This window comes from Eleutherodactylus coqui, chromosome 3, assembly GCF_035609145.1.
Source record: "Eleutherodactylus coqui strain aEleCoq1 chromosome 3, aEleCoq1.hap1, whole genome shotgun sequence".
Taxonomy (NCBI): Eukaryota; Metazoa; Chordata; class Amphibia; order Anura; family Eleutherodactylidae; genus Eleutherodactylus; species Eleutherodactylus coqui.
Window position 1 is genome coordinate 24,494,733 of NC_089839.1, and position 16,576 is coordinate 24,511,308.

Sequence of the window (16,576 nt, forward strand, 5' to 3'; positions counted from 1 at the left end):
ATGGAGCTAAAGTGTGAGAGCACACCTGCTCATCTAAATGGCTCATTTTGGCTTCTGCCTACAGTGTCTCGAAAGATCTCAATGATGACCCACTACCTGCGTCAGCTCTTGGACATTTGGAATAGTTTTGCCACCAGCTTCGGCCTCGTCTCTCGACCAGGTTTTCTTACCCCTCTGGTCGGAAACCCGGATCCAATCGCACTTATGGGAGGTGCTTCCTTCCTGCCGGGATTAGGCTGGGGGGGGGGGGGGGGCTCTTTTCCTCTGCGGATCAGAAACATTGTTTTGGCCTCTGGAATTCGCCATCTAAGTGAGATATTTGGTGTGGGGGGGCACCTGGACTGGAACGTGGTTTCAATATTTACAAATTAGACATTTTATTCGCTCTCAATGGCCCTTAACTCTTCTCCTATCTTCCAGTTCAAACAATTGTGTATGTCCTCTACATCCATAGTGGCAGGGATCTCTGTGTTGTGTCACCTTTTGTTGGCAGTGGAGACCCGTATTGACACGGTGAGGTGCGAAGAGAACTGTTCGAGAAATCCTTCCCAGAGGAGGTATAGGCTAAGTGCTTCACACTGAGCATTCACTTGCAATCTCCTCTAAATTTCAAGAAACTAACTACAAAATATTGTGCTAATGGTATTGGACCCCTTCAGGGCTAGCCAGGATGCATCCTCAGACCCCAGACACCTGCTGGAGAGGTTCGCAGGGGAGAGGTAATCTTCTACACATTTGGTGGTCCTGTCCTTTGCTCTTTCCCCTCCAGTAGGAGCAGAGGCGTAACTTTAAGTTCCCGGGCCCCGATGCAAAACGTGTAACAGAGCCCCAACTATAATGCTTTACTCATAGTACTGGGTTCCCTATATGGAGAAGAGAGGCCTTATGGGCCCCCTAAGGCTCCTGGGCCCGGATGCAACCGCATCCCCTGCATCCTCTATAGTTACGCCCCTGGGTAGGAGATTACCAGCCTATATAATGCCGTCTTTAAGGACTCAGTAGTCCTCACGCCGGAAGCTACCCTACTATCCATATTAAAAATAAAGGAAAAAAAATACTTACATTTTTCCTTATAACCATGTGCCAGACAATCCCAAAGTTGTGGAGATCCCCCTCACCCCCCATAAGAATTATGTGGCTGGAAACCATCTACCATATAACTCAAATGGAAGAACTTGCTGCAAATGATGAGAACAAAATCAAACAATTCTCCTATCTGGACGGCTTGGATACTCTTTCATAACTCGAGTAATCTGAAAACCTGGCTCCAAACAGGTGTTGTACCTGCATAGACTCGGAGGGGTTGTCCCGCCACACAGGGTGAAATAAAAAAAAAAAAAAATGATGCTTCCCTTTCACCAAGCATCGTAACACACAGCATACAGGGGCTCAAACCGGCAGGCAGATTAGCTGTAATGTCTGTTTCTTACTTTGCTGCCTTCCCACAATGCCCTGCGCTCTCCCCCCTCTGTGTGCACGCTCCCGATGGCAGCAAGACACATAGAGATGAAAAAGCAGAGTTTCCTGGCCTCGCTCTGCTCCTGTCCTGGCCCCGCCCACAACACGCCCACCTCTATTGAACTAATCTACAGTCTCTCCCCGCCCCTTCTAAGTCCCTCTGCAGTACAGCATGTTCTCCTGCTGTACAGTGTACTTAGAGGGGGCAGGGCCAGGAGAGACTGTCTATACACACAGGATAAAATCCTGAACCATGAGTTCAGTGTAAGCAGCAGCCGTTCAGTACTGTACGGCCGCTGTGTAAAGTGAATAGAGAGCGTTGGGGGAGAGCAGGGAGAGTAATCTCCTACAGCCGTCCCGCTTTGAAGCAAGGATACCTGCTCGACAGGCCCCCCCCCTCCTCCTCCCGTGACAAGTAACACGGACAGCCCCCCTTCCCCCCAGCGTGACATGTAACACGACATGTGCGTGCGACGACTAGTTGTCAGCACCCCAACCATTCACAATGGTCACAGCTCACCTCCTCTCCTCCCGGCACAGACAGAATTACACTGAGATTAGACACCTATATGTAGAGAACACAGGAGCCACCATACACAATAGTCACAGCTCACCTTCTTCCCTCACTGCACAGGCAGGATTACACTGAGAGGTGACACCTATATGTAGGTAACACAGGATCCACTATTTACAATAGTCACAGCTCACCTCCTCCCCTCATTGCACAGACAGGATTACACGCAGAGGTGACACCTATATATATAGGTAACACAGGATCCACCATTCACAATAGTCACAGCTCAAATCTTCCCCTACCTGTACAGGCAGTATTACACTGAGAGGTGACACCTATATGTAGAGAACACAGCAGCCACCATTCACAATAGTCACAGCTCACTTCCTTCCCTCCATGCACAGGCAGGACTACACTGAGAGAAGACACCTATATGTAGAGAGCACAGGACCCACCATTCACCACAGTCACAGCTCACCTCCCTGCACAGGCAGGATTACACTAGGTGGGCATGGTGGCTGGCTGGGTCAGTCTGTGGCAGCCCAGTAATACTACCCCCGTCTCCTACCCCCACTCCCGTGCGATAAGTTATGACAGACCCCCCCACAAAAAGTTATGACAGCCACCCCCCACCCCAGGTTATGGCAGCCACCCCACTCCTGTGCGACAAGTTATGACAGACCCCCTCAGCCAAAAGTTCTGACAAGTTATTAAACACCACCATCCCCTGACCACTACGCTGACATCCCCCCCCCCCCCCCCCACCTGGCCAGTACATTGAGACCCCCTGGGCATGCCATTACATTGACAGCATCTCCCCCTGGCCAGTACAATGACAGCACCTTAGCCATTACACTGACAGCACCCCCTCCAGCCATTACACTGACAGCATCCCCCCCTTCCCCCGGCCAGTACATTGACAGCACGCCCCCGGCCATTATATTGACAGCATCCCCCCTCCCCCTGGCCAGTACATTGACAGGATGCCCCCCTTCCCCCGGCCAGTACACTGACAGCCCCCCCAATCTCAGTCAGCACATTGACAGCACCCCCAACGCGACAGTACCCCCCCACCCCAGCATATTGACAGCACCAACCACCACCACCCAGCCGGCGCAACAGTTATAGTTACCCTCCACCGCTTGAGTCACAGCTAGATGCTTCTGATCCTCGCCGCTGCTGTCCAGGAGTGAAGCGTGATACTGCGCATGCATGATGTACAACAGACTCGTCCACGGACCGACGATCTCTTCTGCGCATGCCCGACAGGTGGAGAACCTGGCGGCAAGCTTTTGTTGTATCCAGGGACAACGGGATCGTCAACACAAAGTGCATTGTAATGGCCATACAGAAGTGCAGACATGCACTTCTCACAATGGGACAACCACTTTAACCAATTCCACTATCTATGTTGTGTTGCAACCAACGCTGTACTCCTGTTCTGCCGCTGAAGCCTATCCCTTCCTCTATCCATTGTTAACTCTCCCTATCCCTTCTACACTCCTTTCATTTCTTATTATTCTAAAAGCTCATGATTTGACACTGGACTCATTCAGCTGTTAATTGATATTGGTAGGATCATCAGTCTTACCCGCAGACCCTCTCACCAGTTAGTTTATACCTTGAGCAACAGAGGATTCTGGTTTAATGTTTTCCACAAAGTTTTGTCAATGAGCAAGTATAGCAATATGTTCATGGTATGATACAATGTCAATGTGCCCCAAAACCTTAATAAAAACTTACTTATTATAAACCAAATTTCTTAGGATATGGTCACTCTTTCCCAGGAGCCCCCCCCCGACTTGCACCCCTGTTATTCTGTCAGGTCTGTTGGTTAATATTAAGCCCAAAATGGACGACCTTCTAGTTGGTCAAAATAAAAGTGAACGATAATTGTTAGGTTTAAACCCGAGCCAACGACTGAACAAGAATCCAACTTTTCGTTCGTCTTTCCGCTTCAGCCAGCATAAAAATCATTCTTCGCTCATTCACTTCTCGTTGTGTTTAAACATTCCCAGCTTGAGAATGTGAAATGAATGTGAAACACTGAATGAGAAGTGAATGATTCTCAACAATAATCTGCTTGTCTAAACAGGCTTCCCGAGTGCAAAAGAGTTAGTGATTACATCACTCGATCATTCAAACGAGAATCGTCTTGTTTATAAATCGGTATTAGTAAGAGGGTTTCAGTGGATTCTGTCATACTTGGTGGCTTATAGCAAACCCCTATAAGAATTATATTATTGTTTCCCCCGCCCCCCATGTATTTCTACCCATAGAGACTCCCTGTTTATCTTTCTCGCATTTATCTTCCCATAGTATTTGTTTTAAACAGGAATTAACATAAAGACAAACTCCTCCCCCTTTCAAAGTCTTAAAAAAAAAAGATCTTGTTATTTGTATAGCGCTAACTTATTCCACAATGCTTTCAGGTAATTTAAAACCCCCCAACCAAGCTGGGTACTCCTTTTACCGACCTCGGAACTATGTAAGGCTGAGTCAACCTTCAGCCGGCTTTCTGAACCATGCGGGGATGGAACTCGCAACCTTCAGATAGTGAGCGAGAGCTTAGAACTGCATTCTGCTGCCATAACACTCTGTACCACACGGGGCTCCGAAAATCCTTGCTATTTGTATAGCGCCAAGACAACTTATTCCGCAGCACTTTCAGATAATTTATACAATTGCTTCTGAACAGACTGTAACCCTGTAAATTCATTGCCCAGCCTCAGCTTTCACCCAACCAGGTCTCAGTTATTCCCACTATGTCGTAGTTTCTTAGATATTATTACTTACAGTTCATCAACTTTATTGGTCAGACTTCTAGCATTAGTCACCATGCAGCGCCGGGAAGACAACAGGTGGGATCTTTGTCTAAATGTACTTTATTGATAGATTTAATCAATAAAAGGTCAGTAAGGAGAAAATACTGCATTTATTTCAGACCCGCACAGTAGAAGCGCTTACATTATCATCCTGTTTACAGATGTAGCAAGGTTTAATTTGACTGACATCGCTTTCCGCAACAAGTGAAAACAAACTTTTGAGCGATAATTGTTGCGTTCATTTACAGCGCAAGGTGATCGCTCAAACGTTGAGCGATCACCTTGCGCTCCGAGCGAAGGATGCAGAAGACAAGCGGGGCTAAAGGCTCCGAGCAGGGTATGAAGAACGCAGCTGGACAGCTGTGTTCTTCATGCCCCGCCTGTGTTCAGGGAGAGGGACACAACTGAAACAATAGTATCAGCTGTATCCCTCTGTGAATCCATGATAAGGCTCATTGTTTCAGCATGCTGAAAGACAACGATGAGAGACTGCTTAACAAAAACGGCACCATGTCAGTGCAGTTAGTCGTTGTGTCTGAATGGGCCTAAGGAAGGCAGCAACATGGATGAATTTCTTTGCACTGATGTATGGAGTGACCCGAAAACATGGCGGTCATCCACGAAAACTATGTGTCCATGTTTGTAGAAGTCTTCATGCTCTCCTGAACACGGCTCACTTTCTGTCACCAGAACTGCCCCCGTCCTGCCCAACCTGAGCTTGTTCCTTCACAGCAGGCACATAATACAACTATATGTCGTGTCCAACAAGCCGATGTGCAGCTTCCTATATAAAGATAATTCAGTACAATTCGCACATCCTTGATGTAAATATCTGCTGCACAATGATGGCTTACTGACCCCTCATTAGTCTAATAGTCTACTGGCATCACTATGGGGGTCCCCAAGTAACCCAACCCCCACTCACCCTCTTCACGCAGGAACGTAAGGTGCAGGGAGCGTTGTTTCCCTGTATTGTAGATGTGACATGACTAATCCCTGCAGAGCGGCCAGCGGGGGGCGCTCCGGAGCTGTATCTTGTATGGGGTCTGCAGTGTGAGGACTGGAGGGATGAAGAACTATTCTTTAGTCTATTTACAGCAGATATCTCCCTGTAATATGGAGGAACGGATAACTGTGCCTTACATCAGATACAACTGTTACCTGTGCGGTGTGACGTCTCCTGCGCTGATATCACGTTGTACAAACACAAAACAATCCACTAAATTACATCAAATCATGAAATACAATAAAATGTAACTGAAATCCCTACTGAAGATATGAAAAGCCTGAAATAAAGCGATATAATGTTATATAAGCCGATCCCGCCCTCCATGTTATAAGCTGTAAGGCACTTTTATTGTAAATAAGTGTAAGGCCGCCTGCAGACGGGCGGAAATTCCACGGTGGGATTTCCAGCGGAATTTCCGCCCCTGGAAACTGCCATAGGATTGCGTTAGGCATGCTCTATTTCCATGCGGGGCTCGCAGAAACGTCACTCCCTGGCCGCTGGCTCTGCTCTGCGCATGCGCCGGCTGCCGGCACATGAAAGAACCAGTGCTGCGGGAGCGGGTGAGTAACGCACTGCTCTCTGCAGACGCTCGGGTCGGGTCCCGCTGCGAGAATTCTCGCAGCCGGATCCGACCCGGCCATCTCCAGGCGGCCTTAGATAGTGAAAACTGTAAAGCCTGAACCCCGAAACCTTATTGTAATTATCAAGGGAATGTAAAGGAAACATCAGCAGAACGTGAGACGGTCTGATCAGAAGAGAACCGGAGGAACAACAAATGTATCACAAATGTCATTTACTATTGGATCCTCTTAAGGGCTCGGTCACATGGGCATTTTTCCGCGCGGGAAAAATAAAAAATTAAATCCCCGCCTGCTGAAAGCTCCTCAGCATTGCAGGAGAAGAGCCGGCTGGACGCGGCTGAGCCTCGGCAGCTGCAGAGAGGTAAGTATAGATTTTTTTTTTTACACATTTTTGGGATGCTTTTCAGGGAAGGGCTTATATTTTAAGCCCTTCCCTGAAAATCACTGCAGGGCTTGCTGGCAGCCCATTGCTTTCAATGGAGCCGGCTGTATTGCTGGCTCCATTGAATTCAATGGGAGAACACTGCTCTCCTCTGCTACAGCTGTGGCAGAGGATGTCTTTATCTCTGCGGAGAATCCCTTTATCACTGGACACTGACACAGTGTTCAGTGACAAAGGGACTCCCTGTGGAGATGAAGACATCCTCTGTCACAGCTGTGGCAGAGGATCCTTATGTTCTCTGAATGTCAATGCGGCCGCCACAGCTGCAGCCGGCCCCATTGACCACAGGTAAAAGCCCTGTATGTGATAGCATCCATGGGTTTCACATCCAAGGATCCCCCTGCTGCAGCTGTCACAGCCACAGCATAGGATAGCGGGCTGCGATCTTTTTGAGCGGAAAAACGCGGCTCGGTCTGGTTTTTCCTGCGTGCCGCCCGCTTCGGTCACTCGAATTTTTAAACGTATCAGTTATGTGCAAAAATATTAGTGCGTCAAAACGCCTGCGTGACCGAGCCCTGATAGTTCTCCAGGAAAGCTGATCTCCTGGGTCTGGCTGCTGAAACTACCACTGACCAGTGTTGGCGTTGGAGCTGGAATATTTTTATCGACTCCACCCACAACCTGACGTGGTCTCCACAGCCCTAAGGGGCCGCCTTCTATGACATCCAGATGTTCTAGCAGAGCAGATGGTCAAAGGTTGTCAAGTTGCGAAAACCCCTTTAAGTCAGCCTCTTTAAAGACCTTTCCACACAGAGAAATTACCCCTCCTTCTGATATGTCCCCAGACAGTGGGGACCGCCGGTGACACCCTGACGGCACATAGTGGTTATTAGGAAGTCATCAGATGAATATTTCCATCAGCGTCCCATCATATCAATGACCCGTCAGGCGCCGGCTGGACGCTCAGTGAACACTACAAATCCCAGCAGTAGAGTAACCTCTATGGAGGACAGAAGTGGCAGAACTTAGGAACTTCAACTTTCTTCAGCTTTGGGAGATGTTCCTGCGGGTGATATTGCCGGAGAGGCCGTTATATACGAGGATTCGGCTGAACAGACTGAGATTCTTGTATCCGGCAGGATCCTCTTATATCACACAAGGAAATAATGACAGATTTATAGGGGAGAATTGTTGGATCCCAGAAGAAAACTTGTCCGGTTCTGTAATGAGAGAATAGTAGAGAACATCCCCATCAGAGGTCATTGTACGGGGCTAATAATACCCTAAATGATCAATAACCTTCTAGAACAGGAGACAATACAGTATAATATTACATGAGTGTTATTACAGCAGGAAGTAAGAACCAACATATTGTAAAGGACCCGACGGCTCAGAGCAGCGCTGTATATAGCTTATATATAATGGACAGAGCTGTAGATAGAATTATATCACATGCTTCGCACCGGTCCTGAGTTGTTATCACACTAAGTGTTGGTTTCATTGGAAACTGTCAACAATCTTGTCAGCAGACGCCTCCAACAGCTGAACGTCTATAATTCAGTCTGAGGCTTCTTTCACACAAGCGCATATTGGACGGCGTTTTTACAGCTGGCCAATATACACTTCTATCTGGGGCGTGGAAGCTCGTGAATGGGCGTACAAATCTAACGCTAGTGCGCCCGTTCACACGGCACGGGGCCCGATGCATATGCTCCGAGCTCACCATGCCCTCGCCCATTTTCCCTCTCTATCGCAGGCTCACCTCTTGTCTCCTCCCGGCTCATTTTTTGCAATGGGAGGGTGCGGGGCGGAGCTAAGCGGTGGCCCGCCCCACCTTCTCCCATTGACGGCTATAGACAAGGGGCTGAAAGTGCGCGGGAGCTTATCTCCGCCCACGCCCCACCCCTTGTGCATAGCCATCAATGGGAGGAGGCAGGTCGGGCCGACACTTAGCTCCGTCCCGTCCCCTTCCATTGTACAGGACAAGCGGGGAGAAGATGAGAGGTGAGCCTGCACTGGGAAGGCTAAACTCCCTGCCACCTAAAGCCGCTACCATGGGCTCCCATAGGAGCCCATGCAGTGACAGACATATTCCGGCCCAAAAGATAGTTCCAGGACTATCTTCTGGGCCCGATGTAAAAACTCCCTGCGGTATATTGGCCTTGCTGGATGCTTTTACGTCTCAGGAACACGCCCATGTGATCTGATGTATTGGAATCCAATGCATTAGATCACAGCACATATTGGCTGACTGATATGGGCTCGTGTGAAAGAAGCCAAAAACATACAGAGCTTTCCTGGATATCCTATGCAGCAGCACATTCCACATCTCATTACATGGCGGCAGCGCTTATATAAGACATTATCACTCACCGTTAGGCTCTGGCGGTATTATTAGGGTCAGATGATGTTTCTGAAGGTGAAAAATAGGAAATTATGTAAAAGCGACATTCCACATTAATGTTTCACAGCTAAAATGTAAAGTTTAGGAACTTTGTAAATTCTTTTATTTACAGTTTTTGTACAGATTGTTTATTATTTTATTTTTTCCTCATTCATGGATGGCAGAAAATCCTTCTGGTTTTGTTTCGCCCAGACAGCGATTATCTCCGTTCTGCGGACGGTCATGTGACTTCACAAGATAAGTAAGGCAAACAATTTACAAAGTTACTACAATTTATGCAAAATTAAAAGGGATCATATAGGATTAGAAAGTATGTCAGCTTTTCTCCACACACAGCGCCGCGCCGGTCCATGTGTTGTCTGGTACTGCAGCTCAGTTTTATTATAGTGAATGTGGCTGAGCTGCAATACCACATCCAACCTGTGGGCGAGTGTGGCACTGTTTAGGATTAGAGAAACAAGTCTGCTTTTTTCTCTAAAGAACTCATGAAGACAAGTCCTGCCCACATGTCATATTGGAACATATGGAGCTCATAGAGAGGTTCTACACTTCGGACCCCCCTCTATGCTCCTGAGTGTGAGCCACTATTAGGGTGGGCCCATATGTGCCAGAATTGATATGCATTTTACCTGCGGATCTGCACAGGTAAAATGTGCAGCAGATACAAGAGCAGCCGAGTTGGTATTGAAGATCTGTCAGTTTCTGTTGTACATTTTCACCCCTTTCCATGTAATGGGATGAAATCTCGGGTGAATCTGTAACACAATCAGGAGTAACATGCGGATTTTCTTATGGATTCACTGGAGATGTGCAGCGGACCGAGCTGTGGTGCGAGGATAGAGACTTAGACGGCTTTCACACGGCCGAGAGAATCTCACATGAGTATGAACTCCATTCTTCTGAATAGGGTCTTACACATCAGCGAATATTCCCTGAATCTTGGTGCGGAAAATTTTTTTTTTTAAAAATCGCAGCGTGTCCTTCCTTCGTGCCCGTCCTTCGTGCCCGTCCTTCGTGCCCGTCCTTCGTGCCCGTCCTTCAGGTCCGTCCTTCAGGTCCGTCCTTCAGGTCCGTCCTTCAGGTCCGTCCTTCACGTCCGTCCCTCGTGCCCGTCCTTCGTGCCCGTCCTTCAGGTCCGTCCTTCAGGTCCGTCCTTCAGGTCCGTCCTTCAGGTCCGTCCTTCAGGTCCGTCCTTCAGGTCCTTCCTTCAGGTCCTTCCTTCACGTCCGTCCCTCGTGTCCGTCCTTCGTGTCCGTCCCTCGTGTCCGTCCTTCGTGTCCGTCCTTCGTGTCCGTCCTTCATGTCCGTTCCCTTGGAACACATCGCCCATTATTTTCATTGGCCTGACAAAAGCATTGCACAGCGTGTGAATCAATGAGAAGTATTCCCACTGCTTTATTACTGCTAATGGTTAGTTTACAATATATTGGAGGTTGTGGGAATCTTACATTTGTGAGATGAGGTTTTGTTTTGGACACATTTATTATTTTGCTATTATGATTTTTTGGCTATTTTTTATTGTTGGATCCTTTATGATTTTTGGTAGTAAGATCTGAGACAGCGGATGATCTGATGTCATTGTTAGAGTTTATATATATGTAACACATTATTAATGCACTATGGTGAATTACGAATGATATCTCATTAATGCAGTAATCCAGCACTCAGGATATCATAATGGGTCTGAGCACTTTAACCCGATGTCTCTACAATGTGGGGTCATACGAATCATTTATATGTATTTTTGGGTAATAATGGGTTAAATAATCTAATAAGTCCCGGATATGTTATCATGTTAAAGGGGTTGTTCCGCGCCGAAACGGGTTTTTTTTTTTTTCAATAGCCCTCCATTCGGCGCGAGACAAACCCGATGCAGGGGTTAAAAATAAAAACCGGACAGTGCTTACCTGAATCCCCGCGCTCCGGTGACTTCTTACTTACCTGGTGAAGATGGCCGCCGGGATCTTCTCCCTCGGTGGACCGCAGCTCTTCTGTGCGGTCCATTGCCGATTCCAGCCTCCTGATTGGCTGGAATCGGCACGTGACGGGGCGGAGCTACGAGGAGCCGCTCTCCGGCACGAGCGGCCCCATTGAGAAAAGAAGAAGACCGGACTGCGCAAGCGCGTCTAATCGGGCGATTAGACGCTGAAAATTAGACGGCACCATGGAGACGAGGACGCTAGCAACGGAGCAGGTAAGTGAATAACTTCTGTATGGCTCATAATTAATGCACAATGTACATTACAAAGTGCATTAATATGGCCATACAGAAGTGTATAGACCCACTTGCTTTCGCGGGACAACCCCCTTTTAATGGATCTGCTGCTTTATCTATGAGGAAGGAATCAGCATTGATTCGGTTGAACACAATAAGGGGTTAATGAACGCCTGGATTTAATTGGTTTTAGTATGTAAATGCGCAGGAGATGACGCTTTTTATCAGCAGTGAACAAGACTCGATAGAAACGCGTCTTTCTATGTTTCTTTGGGCACAACGATTCAATAAAGCAGTGGGAAATACTTACCATTGGTGCGTCCAGGTTCCTCCACAAGCATATGTTCTTGAGCCAAGTGTACCCACATTGACCGAGTGGTGGGACGTAAGTATTTCCCTGCCAACTCACACAGGACACATACAAGCAGAGACCGGCGGCAAGGTGAGACGTTCCGCTGTGAAGTTATATGTGCTTAGCGTGTGAAGTGCATGTGAGTGTGATGCGAGGGTTCCATTGAAAACAATTGGGAACACTTGCCGATCCTCTGACGCGGCTCGGTGATGCCAGGCATTTGACACAAAAATTGCATCGAGTTTCAAGACCTGATATCGCAGTCACCCGTGTGAAATACACTTAGAGTAGCCCCCCCCATCTGGCGGACACAAGCCATTCATGCACAGTATTTTCCTGACCTCGGTGGGGAAATATCTGGCCGGCCGTGACTTTACCCAACAAATCTGCCGAGGCGGCTCCCATACTACAGTGATGTCCGTGGTGCAGCAATATGGTTAATATCACATGGGCGAGTGCGATATCGAGCTGTGAATCACTCGCTAACATGGAAGTTCACTGCAGATGGGAGGCGTTTTTATGTCAAAACCGCCTCGCATCAATTTGGGGAAGTAGCAATCTTCTGCAGCAGCTGACAGCCGTGGTGGAGGATCGCGGAGTTTCTCTTATTATTTTCAATGAGGAGACCTGGCAGCACATGTGGCGTGAATCTGCCATTCGCTCCATTAAAATAATGGGAGATGTGATAGGACGCCTCAAGATGGGAAAACAATCGCAGCACATCCTCACACCGTGATGCGAGAAAAAACAAAACAAAAAACACTCATGTGTATAACCCCAATCAAAAGAATGAGGCTCATATTTGTGCGTCTCGCAACACACAAATCTCGCACAATTTTCTTGGCCGAGAGAAAATGGCCTTTAACTGAGGATTGTTATCAAATTGCACTTAAAGGGGTATTGTCATCTCAGTCAGCCCTGGCTGATATGGAAATACCCATCTGTATGCCGCGACCAGAGATGAATCAGATTACAGTAACAGGATGGATGTTCGATGTCTTTCTGTATCTCTCATAGACGTGAATGGAAGCCAACAATACCCTTCACTGTCTCCACAACTTGGGAGCCGCAGTCACAGCCGATCTCATATACATCATATACTGTCCTCCATACTCCATCACTAACAGCACATCAGTCATCATCACCAATAGTGAGACCCCCAGCGGAGCCGCAGTCACAGCCGCTCTCATATACATCATATACTGTCCTCCATACTCCACCACTAACAGCACATCAGTCATCATCACCAATAGTGAGACCCCCCAGCGGAGCCGCAGACACAGAATACTCACTGCTGGCCGTCCTGTAGCCGGCTTTATTTCCTAAAATAAGAAGAGGAGATGAAATTAGGAAACCTGAAGAGTCCATTATAATTGGTGACAGATGAGAGGGGAATGCTGGGAACAATCAGCCAACTCTTATGAAAATGTTCGGTCACCCCCCCCCCCCCCCATCATGTTGGGGGACAGATGGGGCTTTTATTCGTTTAGGATATTTTGTTGATTATCTTGATCCCGAGGAATGAAGTACAAACTAAGCCTGATGTGCGCACCGGGGTCTGAGGAGGGGCAGATTTATCATAGTGGCTCATGGGTGAGAAATCCGGCTCATCTTTAGACTCCTTTGTCTGACCTTATAACACTTATTTTGGCTTAAAGGGGTTTTGTCATTTAAAAAAAATTCTATACTTATGTTTTCTTTCCCAGCCAGACTCCTTACGCCATCTTCTGTTCACTGATCTTCTCCAGTCCCCGAGGTCCCCTCACCTCCAGCCAGCCGGATACTCTTCTCCTTGTTATGAAGCTGGGCATTCCTCGCATTCCTCTTCCTGCAGGTCAGTGAAGGTCATGTCCCTCTGATGTAGCGCTCACTATCTTTGAAGGAATGCTGATCTATTGCAGAGACAGCGGGCAGGAGCAGTCTCTGTAATAGCACGGCACTCCCTGCTAGGCTAAGTATAGAATTTTTTTCTTTACTGATAGAACCCCTTTAAGGTGCGTTTAGACAGAATGACCATCATTCCAAAAATCATTCAAACAAAAGTGAACAAGTTGACAAAATCATCGTCGGCTCGTTGGCTTCTCGTTGCGGTTAAACACCGATCATTTATTATGTTTCATAGGAATGAGAAAACACTGAATGATAAGTGAAGGAGAAGTCCACGATTCCCAACGATAATTACCTGTCTAAATAGACTGCCTGAGTGTGAACGGGCTGCTGATGACGTCACCGCCTCGTCCGCTCGTGTAAATGAGAATCCTGAGATTCTTATTAGATGTTAAATGAACATTAGTTTATGGCAGTTTGGCCACACCCCTTTGCCATAAAGCCAAGCTCCTTTTTTGGATGAGGTCCAAAGTGTCTAAAAGGTGATAATTGTGATGCAAAGCATGCAAGACTGTTTTTTGTAGCACAATTTGCACAAAATAGTCGCACATTTTCAATAGTGAATCTGCCCCAATATATATACTACATATATACACATGACCCTGTATGGGAGAGCCGCAGCACTGCATTATTACTGACACTAAGGGTGCCTACCCACTAGCGATATATTTTCTTGCGATGCGTGAGACCGCGGGGATGAAGGAATCCTCTGCCACAGCTGTCATAGCTGTGGCAGAAGTCCAAGATGATATCCCATTGCTTTCAATGGGGCCGGCACTGCTGCGGCCACATTAAAAGCAGTGGGTTGCAGGCAACCCCCGCAGCGATTATTTTTAGGGAAGGGCTTGAAATATAGGCCTTTCCCTGAAAATCATCCTTAGCTGTAAAAAAAAAGTTTAAAAAAAAATGTATTCACCTAGAAGAGCCGTCCGACTATTCTGTACAGCCCCGGCAGTCATCTTCTGGAGGCCGGGGATTGAATTCAATGAACGGCTGAGCGCTGCCTGTGATTGGCTGAGTGCTGTGACCAATTACAGGCAGCGCTCAGCTGTTATTCAATGGCTGTACGCTGCCTGTGATTGGCTGAGCGCTCAGCCAATGAGACAAGAACCTTCTGATGGCAGGGATTTTTTTAAACCCTGGCCTCCAGAAGACAGAAGATGACTGCCAGGGCCGGAGAGAAAAGCTGGATGGCTCTTTTAGATGAGTAAAATGTATTAATTTATTTTTTACACCTAGGGATGATTTTCAGGGAAGGACTTATATTTCAAGCCCTTCCTCGAAAATCATCGCTGCGGGGGTTGCCTGCAACCCACTGCCTTCAATGGGGCTGCAGCAGTGCCGACCCCATTTAAAGCAATAGGATAGCATCACAGACTTCTGCCACAGCTGTGGGGATGAAGGAATCCTCTGCCATTGCTGTCACAGTTGTGGCAGAAGTCTACGATGTACTCCCTATGTTTTCAATGGGGCTGGCGCTGCTGCTACTGGCCCCATTGAAAGCACTGAGTAATATCGTTGAGTTTTTCTCTATGCTGCAAGGGGTTGACAAAAAAAGAAAATCGCAAAATGGGTATGAAACAATTGAAAATCATTGGTTTCATAATCATGTCTTTTCACTCGCTCTCGCATCACAAGAAAACATAAGGGCCCATTCATATAACTGTATGTTCAACCCCATAACAGTCCATGAGGGTATTCACTAGGCTGATGTTTCACACGGACTGATGATCTACATGAAATCCATCTGCTTGTTGTATTCTCATCCATCTCCACAGCCTTGAATAGCGCACAATGTGAGGGATCCGTGATCACCTTTCGCTTCTAAAGGGTTTTGCTCCCGGTTTTTCTTCAGCACCACATGTATCCGGCGGTGTGAATATAGCGCTATACTGATACTTACTGTTATATAGGAAAATTCCAAAAAGCGCAGCAACAAGAGCGACGACCACCACAACGGCGACCACCGGTGTCACCCAGGGACTCGGAGGTCCTGGTTAGAAAACAGAAGGGTAACGATGAGCTGCGGATTATACTGAGAGCTTCATGTATCAGAGATGCACACGAGAGTCTCCCCCGCTGTAGTAACGACATACGTGTAGTGTAATAGTATCACATACATGTGCAGGATCTAGGTTTATATCTCTTCACACAACTCCCTCTTATGGCCCATTCACATGACTGTAATTGTCGGATGACAGAACACCTCACCTATGGTCCACGCAGGCAATCACAAAACCTCAGACATATAATCCCATCAAGAAAGATGGCCGGAGAGCGTCAATGGAAATCCCCGGGTTATGGGACCTCGATTGTAGACAGCAGGATAATCAAAGGCTGAACATAGATATATTTCATAAAGTGAGAAGAAAAATCCATCGCTGCTATATGCTGTGTGGGGCGGTAATAATGTGTAACAATAGGAACGGTCATCACCGGGGGACACAGAGATCTATAAGTCCCCCCAATCCTGGTCTGCGATAAGAATGTAATATCAGATGTTGTAGGCCTCTTTCCAATCCTTTCATTCCAGACAAGAAGTAGATATGGTGGATGTAACATGTACAACAAGAAAAGGATCCCGGCAACATCTCGAAGGCTACAACCTTATTTTTCAAGCAAACTACAGTCTAGTTGCATATCGGGTTTATATAGCAATGACACAATGACTGAAAGGACGTCATTTAAAGACGTCCTCCTTAGTGTGTATTCTGTGGACCGTCAGTCCAAGGGGTAATGTTTTTCCTTGTAGAGAGCACCATGAGGGTCTATGGAGTCTTATGGGCCATGTAATCCTTCTGGGAGAAACCTATGTAAATGAGTTATGAAACAACCCTCCACAGCGCCACCTATTGGAAGGTAGCTACCTGATGAGTCAATATGACTGGGGATGTGGGACAGGTATTCTAGTCCAGGATGATTGGACTATATTCCACAGTTCTGCTTCTT

At 47.3% G+C, this 16,576-nt stretch overlaps 1 protein-coding gene across 8 annotated transcripts in view; it reads right to left on the reverse strand.

Annotated features, from left to right (window-relative positions):
* Positions 1 to 7,018: 7,018 nt before the first annotated feature.
* Positions 7,019 to 16,576, reverse strand: part of LOC136620513 (class I histocompatibility antigen, F10 alpha chain-like) — a 77,741-nt gene continuing 68,183 nt past the window's right edge. For 2 of the 8 annotated variants that reach the window (XM_066595332.1, XM_066595331.1), the window contains exons 5-7: positions 15,531 to 15,620; positions 13,033 to 13,062; positions 7,019 to 7,989 (exon numbers count right to left, since the gene is read on the reverse strand). In XM_066595332.1, coding sequence (XP_066451429.1) covers positions 7,916 to 7,989; positions 13,033 to 13,062; positions 15,531 to 15,620 — 194 coding nt within the window. In that variant the 3' untranslated portion in view covers positions 7,019 to 7,915. Of the gene's footprint in view, positions 7,990 to 9,142; positions 9,187 to 13,030; positions 13,063 to 15,530; positions 15,621 to 16,576 lie in introns of all 8 variants that reach the window. The other 6 variants (XM_066595333.1, XM_066595338.1, XM_066595337.1 and 3 more) reach the window with 6 other exon arrangements.